Genomic DNA, 18365 nt, shown 5'->3' with positions numbered 1-18365 from the left:
AAAAAAGTATTATTGTGTTTGAAAACACTATGTTATAAACGCTTTCGATAATACAAGGACCAAAGCCGAGTGTGAAATATGAGTTTTGAATCAGATGTTATATATAAAGACGTTCGATAAACAAGAAGTAAAAAGTTGAGGGAAACACAAAGGAGTCAATTACAATTATTACAAAACTAGATTTTAGTCAAATAAACTGATGTAATATTTATTTGAAAAAAAAAGGAAGCGTATTTAAAGCAAATATTCTATCCTGTGTAGCGCCAAGTTAATTTAGATTGGCGGCAACAATGCGATCCCGATTGACTTGTTGGGAATATCAATGCGAGGTCAAAGTTACTGTAACGCATTGAAGGTCAAATGTAGAGATCCAGGGACAGATCATCATCGTCCACGGAGGATAGACTTTCCAAATTTCAATAATTTGAAAAAAAAGCACGACCGGAGTTGGTCATTATATCCAACACTTTTTTTTAATCATCTACATAGATTAGCAACACAAAATGTCAAATCAAAGCATTGTTTTAACGACAGAATTTATTTGTAGGGAATTGTCTAATTACGCCGATGAGGTAGTTCAATTTAAAGGATCCGTAGCCGAATATGACTTGTGGTTCCCAAACGGCCCCAAGCGTCACGGAAACTGGGTTCTTTCTCAAAGATGTTAATCAAGAAAAAAGATCATTCTTGGTGAAACAGTTGATGAAGCCAAAACAATTAAAAATGTTAAATGTTTTGTTTGTAATCATGCTGGAAAGCCACGTACACATACCAAGCCTACAAATAGCGATGATAGACCTGCCAAAAATCCCGCATTTAGTCTATCAATCAAGTTGGCTGTACCGCAAAATTCAGATACAAAGAAATGCTCAACGGCCAGGTAGAGGTGTCCTATTCTCGGAGCATAAAAACCATAATCCATTAGATACTTCCGACATTGGCAAATCGAAACTCACAAAGGATGTTCAAGGTTGAATTTCCACACATGTTGACAAAAACATGGATTGCAAATCTATCAAGCCATGAACAAACGGATGACGTAAATGCTTTACAGATGCTTATCAAATAATAATTGGCCCAAAGATTGAAAAAAATGCCGATTTTCAAGGTGTACCAATGTCTATGTGGATCAATCATAGAGTAGTTCAAAACATGATTTATGAAAGACTTAAGAAGAAGTACAGAAAAGGTGAATCAGAAAAAATCAGTGTAGAGCTATGGACTGATTTTCTACATAATAAAATTATCAGGCTTTTAATATTTGATCAAGAAGACGGGCCTAAGATGGTAGATAGGGTCTCGCCATGTCAAAAGGGAGAACATGTTCTCTGACTGTTTGTTTAAAGTTTATCACTCCATTTTAATTTGTTTCCAGTTTTTAGAATTCCTATGGATGGTGCTTGGATTGAACATAAAAGACATGCACTTACGTCATGCACAGGGCAAGCGTTGTTACTTCTTCACCATTGTTGTGATAACACTACCACAAACAAAGGCTTACCAGCAGCATTCTTCATCACCAGTGACGAGTCTTCATATGCATTGACCAAATGGTTGAGATGGTTGAATGTAAACAACAAGTTGAGCGAAAATAAAATTATGATCGATTGTAGAATAATGTAACAAATTGCCATTGAAACAGTTTTAGGCTGCACTGTTTCTGTTTGTTATGCCATTGGCATATTCCGAAAATTTAGACAACCGCATGAAGGAAAGATAATCGATCTTTTGTCTGCTTTAACTCGTTTATACACATACGTTGTTGCTGATTTAGGGTCTAATAACAATATCCCTACCTATTATCTCACCCCTTCCTATTTATTATCACTTCCCAAAGTTGATACACCAATTTCAGTTGAAGTAGTTGTTGAATTATATCCTCGTGGATCTGGTAGTTCGTCAGCCGAAAATACCTGTACGACATCCGCAACATGATCTGGATCTTCAATACAAATTGGTTTATGTTTATAAAGTCTCTGACTATTGAATTGATATCATGCATTAACGTCTGCAAGTCTCCCAAAGTTCTGATGTTTACATGGCTTGCAACACGGTGTTTATTTTGATTGTAATGTTCAGTATCAAAAACATAAATTTGAGCAAATGATGGTGCTACCTTATTTGATGAGAGCATCAGTATAATAACATGATAAATACTGCCGCAAACTCGGAACACGTAGGCTCAATCGCAAGAGTTCTGAACAGATTACTAAGAATAAACAACTATCAAAGTGAAGTTTAAGCCGTTGTTGTACGACCGTAGAGTGCATCCGCACTTCAATATGCCAAAAACAATTATAAGCAGAGAGATATTGAAACTGGACCACAACAGTTTTCTCATAATGAAGGCGCAATGTTTTTAGTCACATATCATTTTAATTATGATTAAAATGAGAATGTGAAATTTTTATTCTAAAAACAAAGTGGGTCCGGAATTTTAACAACTCGATTTTAGGCATGAGCGAAGTATTTGTCACAAGCAGGTTCAAAACTTTAAATTTTTTCTTTTCCGACCAATAGTATCGTCCTGTTTATACATAGTATTTGCGCTCTCCAACCATGAAATATTAACTGCTTCTACTCTCAAATTGAGTACCCGCGCGCGTAGTATTGCAGCTTATCAAATCAAAGTCTGAGGACATTTATTGTCAACACTGTAAGACACAAAAAGGATAAACCAAACTTTATGTATGAGACATTTGACAGTGATAATAACGAATTAAAATAAAAATGGAACATTTAACAAAGTAAAATTAAGAAACTGCAAAAATAACTGAAGCTTTATTAAACATACGAGGCTTGTTTTTGAAATAAAAGACTTAACATATATTTATTAATCGTGAACTTAACGCACCTCTAATGCTTAAGTTACACTGCCTATTATCAGTTGACACTGGAGAAAACTTTGATGTTTCTCAATACATCTATAAATATTTGGAAAAAGACGATATCCCTAGACCCAGGCAAGAACGTTGATCTACGCAAAAGAATTAATTGTTATACATCTGATTAACTATTGTATGCGCAATGTTTATACTTCATAACGAAAGATTTGATAATCCATAATATTAATTTCAAAGGTGACCCCTTCATCCACCAAAAACAAACAATTTTTCAGTTCTTCTCGAGTAATTACATATTGTTTGTGAAAAAGTGTTCATATACTTTTCTCTAACCTGGATAATATAATGCTTAATGGTATTGTTATACTGGGGCTAATGGTAACCTCTACCCCGAAATCACCATAGTAACAATTTTTTTTTGCAATGACGTTTTTTGTAAAAGTCACTTTTATATTATGACTTTCTCCAAACAATCAGTTTTTATATATGCTCTTTTTTTTAGTCTAATGTTTAATATTATGGGTCGTATTCTTAGGAGGAGTGGTTTTCCCATCCTCTAATTTTGTATCTCGGCTCAGAAATTTACGCCATAAAAAAATTCATGCTTTAAAAACACAGCGCTGTAAAAAAAAAGGAATATTGTTTTTCAGAAGGTAACAATTTAATGCTAAATAATATGGGCAACCCTCAAAACATTCGTAAATTTGTGACTGTTTTTTACAATTTCTAATTCCTATTTTTTTTATATATTAATATTAACGAGGCTTTTTCAAACCAAACCTCCGTTTCGGTAAAAATTTGACCTTCGCTGCGCTGCAGTAAATTTTTGACCTGCACTATGGTTCGGTACGCTGCGCTTTGAAAAAGCCTCGTGCTGCCGCAGGCCTGTTTTTGAAATAACAAACTTAACATATATTAATTAACCATGAAGCCCATGCACATTATAACTTAAGCTACACTGCCTATTATTAGTTTGATACTGGAGAAAACTTTGATGTTTCTCATATATGTATAAATATCTGGAAAAACGATATCCCTAGACCCACGCAAAAAAGTCGATCTACGCAAAATATTAATTGTTTATTTATCTGATTAGCTATTCTATGCGCAGTGTTTTTGTTTCATAATGAAAGACTTGATAATCCAAAATAGAGTGCATCTGCTTTTCAGTAGTTCCTAACGTGTTTTGTGACATTTTTGAGCATTATCTCCGACTAGTACAAGTAATATAAAAGGAAACTTATTCATAGCCAGATTTTTTTTTTTTTTTAAAACAATTTTTCAGTGGAAGTAATGTTGGGCCTCCGGCTGCGATTTCATAGGCCGGCTCTAAACAGCTTCAGATCAATATTTCAAGCCTTTCAATACATAAATTAATTTTAAAAAGGGTCACGCGTCTTAAGAATATACTTTATAAAATATTCGAAATTACAAATGATTTCACTTAGTACATAAAAAGGTTGAAACTATTTTACCCTTTTTCAGGGTCGGTGATTTTAAGCCTCCGGCTGCGATTTCATAGGCTGTCTCTAAACAATTTCAAATCAATATTCAAGCCTTTCAATATATAAATTATTTTTAAAAAGGGTCACGCATCTTAAGATATTTGTTTTAATGTATATTTTAAAATTCAAGTAGTTCTACTAAGAGCATCCCCAGCAGTGCCCGATAAAAAACTTTTAAGTTTAAGTTTTTTTTTTAAAATTCAGCAATAAAAGTGTTGTCAACCCCAGCAGTTTACAAAAAAACCTTAAATAACGGACCTCAAAAAACTTAATTACTTAATTGTACCTGAAAAAAAAAAGAAGTGTCAAGATCTTTTTACTCAATCCTGAATTTTTTTAACATGAAACAACTCGCAGCCATGGCACTCCTGAATCTCAGAAAGCGTGCAAATAATAATCTTTTTCATATACTGAACATCAAAAGACTTAAGGATGAAATGGACAGTCAGTCAACGACAGGTGGTTCAGTCGAGGGACGCAGAGTCATTGACAGAGACAGTGAATCCGGCTATCAACGTCTATTAAATGATTACTTTGTCGAAAACCCGGTTTACGGCGAAAACGAATTTCGTCGTCGATTCAGAATGCGTAAGAATGTCTTTCTTCGAATTGTGGAAGCTATCACCGAGCATGATCCGTATTTCCAAAGAACGCCAAATGCTGCTGGAAAAATGGGCCTTCATCCGTTGCAGAAGGCTACTGCTGCATTACGTCAGCTTTGCTACCGCGTCCGCGCTGATACGGTAGACGAGTATTTGCGTTTGGGTGAACGTACTGCGTTGTTAAGTATGAAGAAATTCTGCGCTGCTGTCGTTGAGGTTTTTTGGAGAGGATTATCTTAGAAAACCCAACGAAGAAGATACTGAGAGACTCCTCGAAGGGAACAAACAACCTGGATTCCCAGGTATGCTCGGGTCTCTCGATTGCATGCACTGGACTTAGAAAAACTGTCCAACAGCATACCATGGTCAGTATACCGGGAAGGAAAAGAAACCGACATTAATTTTGGAAGCAGTGTCTTCGTATGACCTGTGAATCTGGCATGCCTATTTTGGCTTACCAGGTTCATTGAATGGCATTAACGTTCTTGACAGATCGGATTTGTTAGATGAATATACGAACGGCAGCAGCGTGGATGTGAAGGTTGACGTCGGAGACTAGGAGTTTACCATGGGGTATTATCTTGCCGATGGGATATACCCCAACTTTGCCAATATGATAAAGACATTTTCGATTCCAAAACCTGGTGCCGAGGCAGTAAATATCGTTTCTAAAATATTGAAATATATATGCTAGCTATTAATCATGACTTCTTAAAATGTAGAACTTCGCTAAACAACAAGAAGCATGCCGTAAGGATGTCGAGAGGCCTTTGGCGTATTGCAGGCTCGATTTGCTATAATTAGTTGTCCTGCAGGATTGTGGAAAAGAAAAGATCTTGGTATGATCATGAAGGCGTGCATAATTATGCATAATATGATAGTCAAAGACGAGCGGGATGAGAGCGACACCTTTCCAAACAATTACTTTAAGTCTCATCCTGCCAATCCTTCTGATGCTCCAGACATTTCTCGCGATCCTTCGTTTTATAGCTTTTCTAGCTATTTAGAGCGCCACGGAAACATCATTGATGCATCTGAACATTTCAGATTGATGAAGGCCTTGGTCGCGCATCTCTGGCATAGAAAAGGATATGGAATTGTTTAGACTTCACTTCTAAATAAAATTCACTCAAAAGTATAGGTCTATCTAGTTTTAAAAATATAAATAATTTTGAGAATGGAACAGAGGATCAATCATATTTATTGTTCACAATTAAGATCTTCTGTACGAAGTATTTCGTTCTCAATCTCAGCTTCCAGGCGATCCAAAGCTTGTTTGCCACTAAGCTTATAGAAACGCAAAGTCTCTTCATCATCCTTGAACTTCTCCAAGTCAACGCTGAACAATCTCTCATCCAACAACTTTTGATTGACTGCCAAAAGGTTTTGGTTGACAGCCAATTTCTCTTGCTTAATGGCGTTCGCCATATCCATCTTATTCATCATCTCAGACTATTCGTCTGCTAGCTGTTGCTGGTTTGTTTCCCAGTTAACCAAGGTATCAGTGATCGTATTGTCCATGGAAGCCCGGTTCTTGCTCTTTTGGCGTCCCTTAGGACGCGCAATGATGGATCCATCACTTTCACCATCTTCATCCTCAGCAATCACTGTTGAGGTCCCAACCTCATTAGCAGCAGAGCTATCAGGAGCACATGAAGTGGTAATCGTTCTCTTGGAACCTGCCTTTACCGCCTGTTTTCTCACGAGCTTGGCGTCTCTTCTTGCCATTTCATCATTCCACTTTGGACTATTACGAAGTACCAAAAAACAATCATAAAAAGCGAAATGAACGTGGTATTTTGTTTGAAACAAATTGAAAGCATCCCCCAACTATTTGTTAAATTATTTGAGTTCAACTACTATATCCCATTAGCGATAGTTATATGATACGTACTTCATCTGCAGCCGCAATACCTCTTTTTTTCGTCACTGGATTGCTGCGACACAGCCGCAGAACTTGCTGACAGCAGCAAAAATTTTCCCCGAATGGTTTTTGAAAGCCTTCTCATTTCTTTCTGCCCAGTCGAGCTCACCCTCCGCCTTAAAGTCGTTCATGATCAACTTCGAGAACACTTCCGCCTTTATCAAACTACCATGGACTGCCTGCTCCGAGATGCGCAATCATGACTTCCACACCTGGACATTCTCCTCGTGGTCCAGCGGTAACGCTTCAACTTGCTGGTATCGGAAGGACCAGCATCCTCATTGCCACTTTTCTCGTGGTCGTCAATTCCCTGGACATTACCATCATCACTGGCATCGTTACTAGAATAGTTGCCGTTATCAAATTCAGAATCGTTGTTATTGCTCATTTTTATTAAAAAAGGTTATATAGATAAAAAGGGGTATTATTTATTGATGTTTTTTTTCCTCTAAAAAAACACTTCGGATTGGGAAAATTTATGGGAAATTTTGATTTCCCAAAGTTAAGGGTTTTTTTATCGGTGTTGCAGCCAATAATTATGTGGCTTGTTGTTACACAGAATAGGATCTTTCCTATAAATACGCTTCCTTTTTTTCATTTCTTAATAAATATTCTTTAGTTTTGTCTTCACCTAAATTTGGAATTTATCTTGTAATTGATACTAGTAGTATTTCCTCCGCTTTTTGTTGCTGTTTGTTGTCTATTGTAAATTATACAATCACATCATCTTCTTACATAAACCCGTCGTAGACTCTTTTATCTTTGACATCTAAGAACTATATTCTCTTCTCATCTCTCACTGTATTATTATCGATTTGCATTTTATTGTCTTATCCATATACTTTATCGTCTAAGATCACTACAGAAATAGTCTTAATAAATAATAAAACTAAGTTGACAACTAAAAGTCTGGTGCTCACTATCACAATTGTTATATAATAATAATTGCCCCTTTTTAAATCTAAATCCATACTAGCGCTTTATCATCGGGCACTGCTGGGGGTAAAAAACTTTTAATTTTCCCTTAATTAGCGGGCAAATCGACTTTTATCGCGCACTGCTGGGGATGCTCTAAGTTGTATTCTAGAATTTACCATTTTGGATGATTTAAAAGCATGAATTGTTATATTATCATTATTTTCTTCTTTATAAAATCAAGTACACGTGTTTCCGTTTTCCAGCCTAAATAATCCAGCATGTTCTACGACATACAAAATCTAGATTCGTGCTACTACTTTCTGATATCAGTCCAATACGCATTAAGCTTTCTTTTCTTTACCGGTAATTGAATCAAGGAAAAAAAAGACTTGACATCAACAGATCTTCATTTCTCAAATTAGAAAGCAGTTTTCGTTGACCTTTCCAAAGTAACTTTGGGACAACACGTATGATTTAGAATAGCTTGGGTGATTATAATATATCGGTTATCCTTGGTGTTTTTATTATTTTCATCATCGGGATTTCTACTGCTCATTTATGACCTTTAATGGCTAAAGGGATAAAACCGTAGTTCAAGTCTTCATTCCGTATCGAAAGCTTGTCAAAAGTAAAGAAAGAAAAGAGCCACAAATGTATTGATTCAATTATGTAACATCTTCATTCATCAATGTTACACTTAACCCGATATCAATTATTTTGATATAGTTTTAATGCAAGAGCCTCCGATTTATTTTTATTTGGTAACTACCGTGGAGATACTACGAAAAGAATATATTTCGGACTAGTTTTTATTTTTAAAAAAAATTAACCTCGAGCTCGAATTCTCTTACGATCACGATTATTTTCTTCTTCGCAAGGAGAAGAACGGCGACGAGGAGAAGGAAAAGGACGTGGGGAGGAAGGACCAGGAGAGGCAACAGAAGTCGCACGGGGGGAAGGAGAGGAGGGAGGAGTCAACTCAACCCCAAACAAAGCAAAAGAACCAAAAGACACGCCCGGGGACGCAGGAGCCGAGGAACAGACGGGAGAAGCAGAAGCAGAAGGCAACAGCGGAGAAGCAGGAAACGAATCCCAACCGAAAGACGCGGGAACAAAAGACATGACCGGCGAAGGGGGGAAGGAAGGCCAACCAAGAGAAGCGCAAGCGGGTGACTAGACCGGAGAAGCACGAACAGAAGAACGGTCGGAAGAAACCGGAACCGAAGTCAAAGAAGGCAAAGGTGGAGAACCACCAGAAACACCAGAGCCAACCGAGGCAACAGGAGCAATAGAAAAAGAAGCGTTATCCTCGATGGAGGAAGAAACCGCAGGAGTGGTGTTATCCCCGAGAGGGAAAGAAACCGCCGAGGATGCGTTATCCCCATTTGGGGAAGAAACCGCAAGAGGAGACACGGACAAACAGGGAGCAACGGCAGAGCAACATACATCCCCACGAGCAACAGACGAGGAAAAACAGGAAAGAGAAGCCGAATTATTTACAAGCCATGCTTGTGTCAAAGCTTCACATCCAAAAGCGAAAGAGTGTACGTGAGAACGGACTGGAAGAACCGAAGGAAAAGAAGGCAAACGACCACCACCAAGACAAGGCATGCCCACCACGCAGGCGCAATCCAAAGAGTAACATTTATACTCCTTCTTGGTAACTGTTGGCAAAGAAGGAACAGAAGAAAAGGGTCGATCAACGGAATCCTCGGGAAGAGGAGCAACAACAGGAGCAACAACAGGCAAAGGAGAGGACTGTGCAAAAAGCTCAGGGTTCTTTTTAAAGGTGGTGAGAGGTATGATACCTCTACCAAAACAGACGTAAACATCACCGATTGGCTCGGGTGCTACACGAACCTGGTTTTTGTTACCAACGACAGCAAGCAAAGAGGAAGAAGAGAACCGAACCGTCTTTTCCCAAAGGAAAAACAAACAAAATTTGGTCCAAAACCAGGGAAAAGCCGAAAAGAGAAACGCCGAATGTGTTAATTCACACAACAATCTATTAAATGTCAACATTAGAATAGTGTTTATAGCATAAATGTTTACTGATTTCGTTTTACTTACTCGTCAGGAAGAATATACGAGAGCATTTTTCCAAGAATCGTTAATGGGCGAAAGAAAAAAAAAAGACCCGCCCGCTTTTTGAAAAAATAAAAACGAAAATTGCCGCGCAACGTAAAATGATGATGTCATTATTTTTAGTCCTAAAAATCGGGTTCGGAATCCAAATTATTATACTTCAACAAAATCAAAATTTTTTTTTTTTGATATTGACGTACAGAAAATTCCGCTATTAACTTTCCATTTACGATCCGGAATGCACCAATCTCTTTAAACAGGCGAAAATTGACAGACAGAAAGATGACATAAAAGATTTTAAAAACTAAGAAAAAGTTCTGAAAAGCGGTCATATATAATATATAAAGTCCGTCCGCCCTCCAATGGACAAAGTTTTGAAATGGTTGATCAGATTATGGAACTTTTTCGAACTTCGGTTGGTAACTATTTGAAAATGACTTAACGAAGTCAATTGCTTAGGTCATCTTTTATATAATTTCAAATTGTCTTAGCTTCAGTTGCATGTCTTTATGAAGGCTGTACGCTAAATACTATCGACGAAAAGGACAAGAAGTACCTTTTATTGTCAAAAAAAAAACGTGCGTTTTTTTAAAGAAATCGACTAATCTTCTAATGTGTGAAAAAGGAATGACATTAAATTGAAATGGCCACTTCAAAAAACGTTGCAATGGAGCTTGTTTAGTCTAAATATGAACGAATTCTTCAATATAAGTCTTATACTATTAAAAATTTAACCGATATTTTTATGTTTGAAGTTGAAAAGTTGGAAATTAAAACAGGTTGGCAATGTCGCAAACTTAAGTTATCACACGGCAAACGAATGATAAAATCGAACGAGAATGTCCTCGACAGAAATATACTTACAAACCAAAACAAATCTTGGTGCCATTATCATACTTTGTCCACTACATGAACAACATATATTATATTTGGTACGGTTTGTTTATGACCACGCTTATATAACAATATTGGTTGCTGTGGAGGAATTGAAAACGAACTTTGAGTGTCTAAAAGTTAAGAAGGATAGAGTTGCCGAGCTCATGCGTGAAAAATGGGACATAAGAATTAAAGTCGTTAGCCCGAAACCAGTAGATCATTACAAAAAAGGATCCTTCCACGCACGGGTTAATTCGATAAACGACAGCATTGGAAATAGCAGGATATACCTGCACTATTACAATTTTGGATATCAACATGTGTCATAGGCCGTTCCCAAGCAACTGTATTTTAAAATACAAATCGTATTATTTGTAAAAGGATTTGTCCTCCCCATCTATATACTAGTGTATGACATCATTTCGGGAATGTTTAGGTTCACTATCCTCATTTTCCTTTTGACTTTCGGTTCTCATTATTTTTATTTCATTTTTTTTTTGGCTTTTGTTTCAGTTAAAACTTTATAGTGCTTAAATCTACGCAAACAAATACCTTGATCGCCGTATCTTACTTACGCAAAGAAATGAAAGGTATAAGAAGACGACGGAAACGAATAGTTTTTGTCTAGAATTAGCCTGATCTTACTAGATACAAGGACAAGTCTCTTTATACTTACAAGGCAAACCTAAGTACAAATTAGGTCAATAAGGGTTGCGAGAAGATAGACAGGATAAGGTAGAAACGTTAAAGGTTTATATAATAATAATAGAAGTATACAACATATCGGATAAAGTTCAGTACTTCTCTAAATAATTTTAAGTATTTGGAATGAAAGGAACATAATCTGAAGGACTATCCTCTTAAAGTAAAGGGTCTTGGGTAAGGTCTTGAGGCGTGGTACTGTGTCAGGATTATGGTAGGAGGGTGATCGCGTATATTTTTTTATCGAGAGCGCTAGTCCTTTGGGGCTGATTCGGGATCGGTCTCATGGTGGTTTTGATGGTTTGGTCAAACGAGCTGTCAAGTGTGAACTGCATATGCATGCAGATCAATACGGGGGTTGTTGTGCGGATGTATGCATTAAACTATTTACCAAATGGTCAATGAAAATCTTTTGATATCGAGCTAGATATATAGAAGTAACTTCCAATGGGCTTACGTACACCATCTACATAATCAACAGCCCAAACCAAGTTAAAGACTAGAACCTCACAAATATCTGTTCGGGATTTCCCTCTTTCATTCAGGAATATTATGTCAAATGATAGATATACGGGGTCGTTGCGATCAGTTCCCAATGTGCCTAGAGATTTTGTACATTATGTGGAATAACTAGAAAGAGTTCGTTTTTGTAAGATTTAAAACGTTGGTTCGAATGTAATGCTAGGCGAACGTTGGATTTAAGAGTATAAATTATGGTGATAAAGTTCTGGGTGGTTTAAAGACATAATAGTTACATATTAAAGCGAGATCAGAGGCTGTTGTTGCTTTAGAGTATGCGGCATATATCAATGACCTCTGTATTTTGAGCTTAATGTTGCGTTTTAAGGTAAAGTAAAACTATAAAAAGATTATAGAAGTAGTTGGAGACTGTTTACTAGATATCTTTACTAATAACAGAAATATACGAGTATTTATACAAATAATTGTCTGCTGTGTTTATATCTCTAGTGCTATTTTGAAAGTATAATTGATTAACCAGAAATGTATACGATTTTTACATAGTCACTAATTTAGTCTTGTTCTAATAAATGTTTAGTCTTCTGATCTCTCTTTACTTAAAACTGAATTATAAGTATTTCTCAGAGGTACTACATCAGACTTGTGATGTAATTTACTTATAGTTCTTCCTATAACTTTAGTTTTAAAATTTTATCACAAATGGTATCAGCATGCATAAACTTATGTTAGCACTAATATGTCTATAACCTTCTAGGTCACGTCATCCAGGTCAAAAATTCACCGCAGCGCAACGAGTGTCAAGCTTCACAGAAACGGAGGTTTGCATTACACAAATCTCGTTTATAGTATAAATATTGTAAAGTTATATAGATTCAAAATAAGCAAGAACAAAGTTTATTAAGCCATTTTTTATTTTGGCTAATTATGACCGCATCATACGTTTTGTTGTAAAAATAAATCTCACACACCATTTTTTTATGTCCGGTCAAATAATAAAATTCCGGATCGAACCAAAAATGATTTTTGGACATTCACAGTAGGTAAACAAAGACTGATCCTACTCTAAAAATTAACAGAATTCTAGGTGTCCGGAATACCTTCAGATTCAGTGCATGCATTGTTGTAGCCAATAATAATGTGGCTTGTTGTGACACAGGATCGGATCTTACCTATAAATACACTTCCTTTTTTTAAATTTCATTAAATATTCTCTAGTTTTGTCTTCACCTAAAGTTGGGATTTATCTTGTAATTGATTCTAGTAGTCTTTCCTCCGCTTTTTGTTGCTGTTTGTTGTCTATTATAAATTATACAATCACATCAACTACTTACATAAACCCGTCGTAAACTCTTTTCTCTTTGACATCTAAGAACTATATTCTCTTCTCATCTCTCACTGTATTATTAGTGATTTGCATTTAATTGCCTTATCCATATATTTTACCGTCTAAGATCACTACAGAAATACTCTTCATAAATAATAAAACTAAGTTGACAAATAAACGTCTGGAGCTCACTATCTCAATTTTTATATAATAATAAATCTCGCTTTTTAAATCTAAATCCGTACTAGCACTATATCAGCAGTGTAAAAAATTCACTGAAAATTAAAGCCGTTCAGTAACAGCCATAAAGCAAAATTAAGTGTATTCAGAAACCGCCATTTAATCATTCAGTGTTTTTTCTTTATACAATTAATGCCATTCAGTACCTAACATCTGACAGATACCAACTCTTATTGGATAAAACATTTAGCTTAGGACTATACAAAAAACATGTTTATTGTAGTCTTTTAATTATAATCATTTAAAATAATTTTTCATTATTTAAGTAAAGAGTGGGATGATATAAATGTTTATTTAAAATTAGAAAACAGAATAAAATAAACAATAATATTAACCCGATGTGTTACCAATAACTAATCTAAAGAAGTGATTTTTTTAGTAAACCGTATTTAGTCTACATATGCCTCACCTTTGTTAGTTTTCCTTTGCTTCTCTTTTCCTTTCTTTTTGCTGTTTCTGGCGTCTTTTTTTGTGGCTATGATTCCTTCTTCTTTTCTAAATCCAAATTATATTCTGGTTATCATTAAATAAATGAAGTATTCGCGTGAGTTTATGTCCGTATTAGTGAATGCAACTATACCCAATTCTTGGCTATTCTCTCGTTCCTAAAGCACCTCATCAAGGCTCCAGTTTTTATTACTATTAGCGTCCTTCTCACTCTTCTTGTATGTCTTTTTGTTTTAATAGGAACGGTTGATAAGGTATAGAGATACCCAGTGACCCTGACAACGACACAAGTCGACACCCATTTCAGCAGCTCGTTTATTAAATGATGTTATGATCCTTTGAATTACGCCGGGAGGCAAATTGGACCGAACAGGAGGCTTCCGTAAATATGTGTTATCCATCGCGTATTTGACACTGAAATAAGCCTCACTTCGTATGATCGCATAATTAATAGCGAGGGCAATTGAGCCATCATTATGCAGGTTCGTGATCGCGTGGATGACGTCTCTCTTGGTTGAAAAAAAAGACGACAGCTAAACGTATGAAAAATGCTGTAATTGAGTGGTATACTTTCCATATGACGGTATGGAACGAGTAGAGAGACGTTTAAACTCAACGCACATGACTGCCTTAAAAGGCTCTAGTACATTGTGATGGGTTTTTTAGACTGTCTTCCTAACGGCAAGCCGGTAATCGGGTGGCTTATCACAAATTTCGAGCTTTTTTTGCTGACGTCAGAATATACCATATTTTTTTCTTCAATTTTTTACAACCAACAAGCGCGTTTATTTTCTCTTCATCTTTTCATTTTTTCTTGAAATAAAAAGATGAGCGATTTTAATTTGGTTAATGAGTAAGTATTAAAACTGTTACATTTAACACGACATTCCTCAACCTAATTTCTTCATTTAATAGAATGACCCTTGCAATGTCAAACTCAGCCTTTTTTTTTTCGTGTGCCTTTTGTTTCTTTTGGGGAGCTATCACTGTTTTCGTGAAGGAGAATGTTTTTTCCTTTTTTCTGTCGCAGTTACCTTTTCCGTCTGCCAAGAGTGAGTTAATTGAAGGTAGCAACAACAACGACGAATATAGTGATGACAACATCATCAACTACCTTATCATGAGAAGGGAAAAGAACAAGGAGAACCAAGACAACAACAACGACAACATCAAGGCCAACCCGACCCCCGTAAATGAAAAAGCGGTGTTCTGTGCTGGTGTCTCTCCCTCCCTCCCACCACAATCACGCTCTGTAGCACCCTCGCCTGCCGTTGCAAACTTCGTCGGTTTGTCCCTTTCTTGTGCTTCTTCCGCGCGTGCACCATGCTCTCTCCGTGGATCCTCTGCTAAACCCAGACTGGCCACTTCCTCTGGTGTTGCTTCTTCGTGTGGTCTTTCCCGTCCTTCTTCTTTGTGCTCCGGCACCCTTCGTGACTTGTCGCTTCCTTCCTCTGTTCCCTCTTGGGCAATAGGTTGCGAGTTGATTACCAACGCTTTGTTGGCGAATGATGCTTTGGTTCGTGCGCCTTCTTTCGTGGCAGAAACCCAACTGCCGAAACAAATGTGGACTTCCACCGCTGCTTCCTTCGAGAATGTTGAGGGTTTGGATGACTTTGCTTCTTCCTTGGCCGGTTGTGTGGGTAATGAACATCTTACCACAGGCGTAGCTTCTCCTCCTGCTACCGCTTGTACTGGTGTGTCCTCTTTTGTTGTTGGGGGTGATATGTCAGTTGAATCCTTGCCTTTGGTCTCTCCTGTGCTCTCGTCTTCGTCTGATCCCGGAATAAATCCGGTTGATGTATTACAGGACAACCCGGATGTTGCTGCTGTGGATTTGGGTTTGGGTGGTGCTGTTGTTCCTTTCGTTGCTGGAGGAACTTCAGATTCTTCTTTTTATTCTTGTTCTGTCGCAAGATCTCCTCTTTTTGAGGTTAGTTCAGTTACTCCTGCTCTTGCACCTAATACGGTTTCTTTGGGCTCATCTTCCCCTTGGTGTTTTCCTGCTTCAGTGGATGTCAATCCCGCTAAGCCGTTCACCTTTGACAACGAGATGGATTGTGATTTTGCTGTGTTTGGCTCCTGGGTTTCGGTGGGTTCTTCGTGGTCTTCTTCCTCTTCTTTTGTGGATGAACACACATCCCTCAAAAGAAAGTTATCTTGCGCGAGTTTCCGTCCTTCGGACGTTGAACCAGAAGCCAAGTGTCAACGGTCGTTTCGTGTGTCTGGTTGGTCCGTTGCAGCCAAAAAAAAAAGTAAGCCTGTTCCTCCTTCTCCAGAAAGTGTCCCAGTCACGAAAGGATTTTCCGGGGTTAGCCATAAAACTCTCGTCTCTCACACCGGTCTACCTCGCCAGAATAACGTTGAACATCGTAACCGGGTGAGAGTCAAACGAGAGTTTATGGGTTCCCTGGAAACAATCCATGAGGAGGGTAAGTATAAGCGAAACAGTATTTTTTTAGAAGTTTGTGACTAAACAGTTTTGTTTTTGGTTTATAGAGGAGGAAACACCTTAAGGGCTTGAATAATAAAAAAAATCCCGTTGTCTGGGGGGGGAAGAAATTCTCTGGAAATTTTATTTTCCTTTTTTACAAAAATGACGTGAGACAAATATTTGGATTTCAGGGTTTGGATTGGGTTTTTAAAGTATTTAAGGAATACTTACAGGTTTTGATCAATCTTTTAAGGATGCAATTGTGGCTTCAATATTTAATAGTGGGTATAGTGTACGTGCAGTATAAAAAATGTAAACGTTATTGGAACCAATATATGTTTATACTATAATAGGAGCACTATCCATGCTTGTGTGGTCTAGACTGCTAACCCTGTACATCGTGATGCCCTTCGTTTCTTCGCGAACTACCTGCTAAACATTTTAGAGCAGGTATAACAGTCGTTTGATTATTATGTACGGGCGGCGTAAGACAAGGTTCTAGGCAACGAACTACAGGTTATAGTTCTTCATATGATCGGAAAGTCTTGTTCTGCTACTATTGTTACACTATTAATGCGACATTTAAAAACAAAATTATGATCGATAATATAATTAAATGATAATAGGTATAAATATAGAACCGTACCGTCTTTTCTATCGGTTCTAATATTTCACCGTCGGTCTTTAGGTATTCCTAATTTTTTTTTTATTAACGAAGACGCTCAATTTAAAATACTCCAAATGCAAGACTTGGCTAGACAATTGCAAGAAATTCGCATCTCACTTCAACAACGATTGGCACTTCAACGTAGAGACGAAGATTTGGATCATGACCATCGAATGTTTGAGCAACCTAATTCAACTGATTGGCTGGAAGACGCCATTCCGGGCATGTAGAGTGACATCTTTCGTTTCCTTAAGATGAATTGGACCGCAAACAATTTTTTTTCGTTTGCCCCCACAAGTTTATTCGCCATTCCTAGCGTCCAATTCTCAATTTGGCAGACAATGTAGTTTGATTTACGAAGCGGGCGAATAATCAATTATCAGAAGTCTAGGGTGTTCTCAAGCAAAAAAAATTTGTGAACCTCTCTTTTGTAAAATCTTGGAACCCCCCCAAATTAGGTATAGTGTATGACATCAGGGCAGATTTTTGTCAGATTACTATCCTCCTGTAACTTTTTTTCTTTTTATTATTTTTTTCCCATAAATTTATTATTATCTTTGCCAAAATGTCTACTTTCGAAGAATCACTCAATGAGTTTACAACTGTTTAAGAAGAATCAATGACGCTCATTAACATGAATGTAGCCGCAATTCAGTGGTATATGGAACAACGTCCGTTGGAGATCAACTTGCTTCACGAAGCTATTCTTTTTTATTTTCTTCAGTTTTTGATGTACCTTCCTTTTTTCATGCCTTACCTTTCCTATTAACTGGCACACGTTCAACTCGAGTTCGTCCAAACAACAATGGAACGTTTTCCAACTATCACTACTGGACAATCACGCACCCTTTTCTCGCTGACGATGACAATCCACGCACTAGTTTTCGAGCAATGTATCGCATGAATCTTAGCAGCTTCGAAAGACTTGTCAACGACCTCAGTCAGCATCCAGCATTTGATCTGCTAGCCCACAACAGCATCCCCGCATACATTCAGATTTAATGTGCTATATGGCGCTTAGCCAACTGTCATATTGGTTACAGAAGTAGTAACATGGCTTTTGGTGTATGGCATGGTAGTTATATCAACTTTTTCCGACGATTTTTGGTTGCAATCGAAGGGGTATACGGAGATCTTATCAACTGGCCCATGGATCAGCAAAGGGTTGAGGAAATTCAAACGGGTTTTGAATGGCCTCATGGTCAAGAAGAAGGGGCTATCCGTCGTTTGCCCAAAGCAATAGGAGCACTCGATTGTAAAAATGTTGTTTTTGAGTGTCCTAGAGATCACCCAGAACATTGGCGTGATAGAAAGGGTAACT

General features: G+C 37.3%; 4 protein-coding genes across 4 annotated transcripts; 2 read left to right on the top strand and 2 right to left on the bottom strand.

Moving 5' to 3' along the window:
• Nucleotides 1-503: 503 nt before the first annotated feature.
• EV154DRAFT_564436 (uncharacterized protein) lies at nucleotides 504-1935 on the top strand (the record flags this gene model as incomplete). Its single annotated transcript, XM_051605843.1, has 4 exons — nucleotides 504-633; nucleotides 700-880; nucleotides 1383-1619; nucleotides 1698-1935. The coding sequence occupies 4 exons, from the start codon at nucleotides 504-506 to the stop codon at nucleotides 1933-1935; spliced, it is 786 nt and encodes a 261-aa protein (XP_051456846.1).
• A 6622-nt stretch (nucleotides 1936-8557) lies between these two features.
• Nucleotides 8558-8914, bottom strand: EV154DRAFT_564432 (uncharacterized protein; the record flags this gene model as incomplete). The annotated part of the gene is made up of 2 exons (XM_051605842.1): nucleotides 8558-8571; nucleotides 8644-8914. 2 exons carry the CDS (start codon nucleotides 8912-8914, stop codon nucleotides 8558-8560), a joined length of 285 nt encoding a protein of 94 aa, XP_051456845.1.
• A 51-nt stretch (nucleotides 8915-8965) lies between these two features.
• EV154DRAFT_564431 (uncharacterized protein) lies at nucleotides 8966-9888 on the bottom strand (the record flags this gene model as incomplete). The annotated part of the gene is made up of 2 exons (XM_051605841.1): nucleotides 8966-9797; nucleotides 9863-9888. The coding sequence occupies 2 exons, from the start codon at nucleotides 9886-9888 to the stop codon at nucleotides 8966-8968; spliced, it is 858 nt and encodes a 285-aa protein (XP_051456844.1).
• A 4974-nt stretch (nucleotides 9889-14862) lies between these two features.
• Nucleotides 14863-16459, top strand: EV154DRAFT_482268 (uncharacterized protein; the record flags this gene model as incomplete). The annotated part of the gene is made up of 2 exons (XM_051598488.1): nucleotides 14863-16375; nucleotides 16443-16459. 2 exons carry the CDS (start codon nucleotides 14863-14865, stop codon nucleotides 16457-16459), a joined length of 1530 nt encoding a protein of 509 aa, XP_051456843.1.
• Nucleotides 16460-18365: the final 1906 nt, after the last annotated feature.

This window comes from Mucor mucedo, assembly GCF_025094135.1.
Source record: "Mucor mucedo strain NRRL 3635 chromosome Unknown EV154scaffold_56, whole genome shotgun sequence".
In the NCBI taxonomy this organism is placed as follows: domain Eukaryota; kingdom Fungi; phylum Mucoromycota; class Mucoromycetes; order Mucorales; family Mucoraceae; genus Mucor; species Mucor mucedo.
The sequence above is the reverse complement of the archived record's forward strand: the minus strand, read 5'-3'. Positions and strand labels throughout refer to the sequence as shown.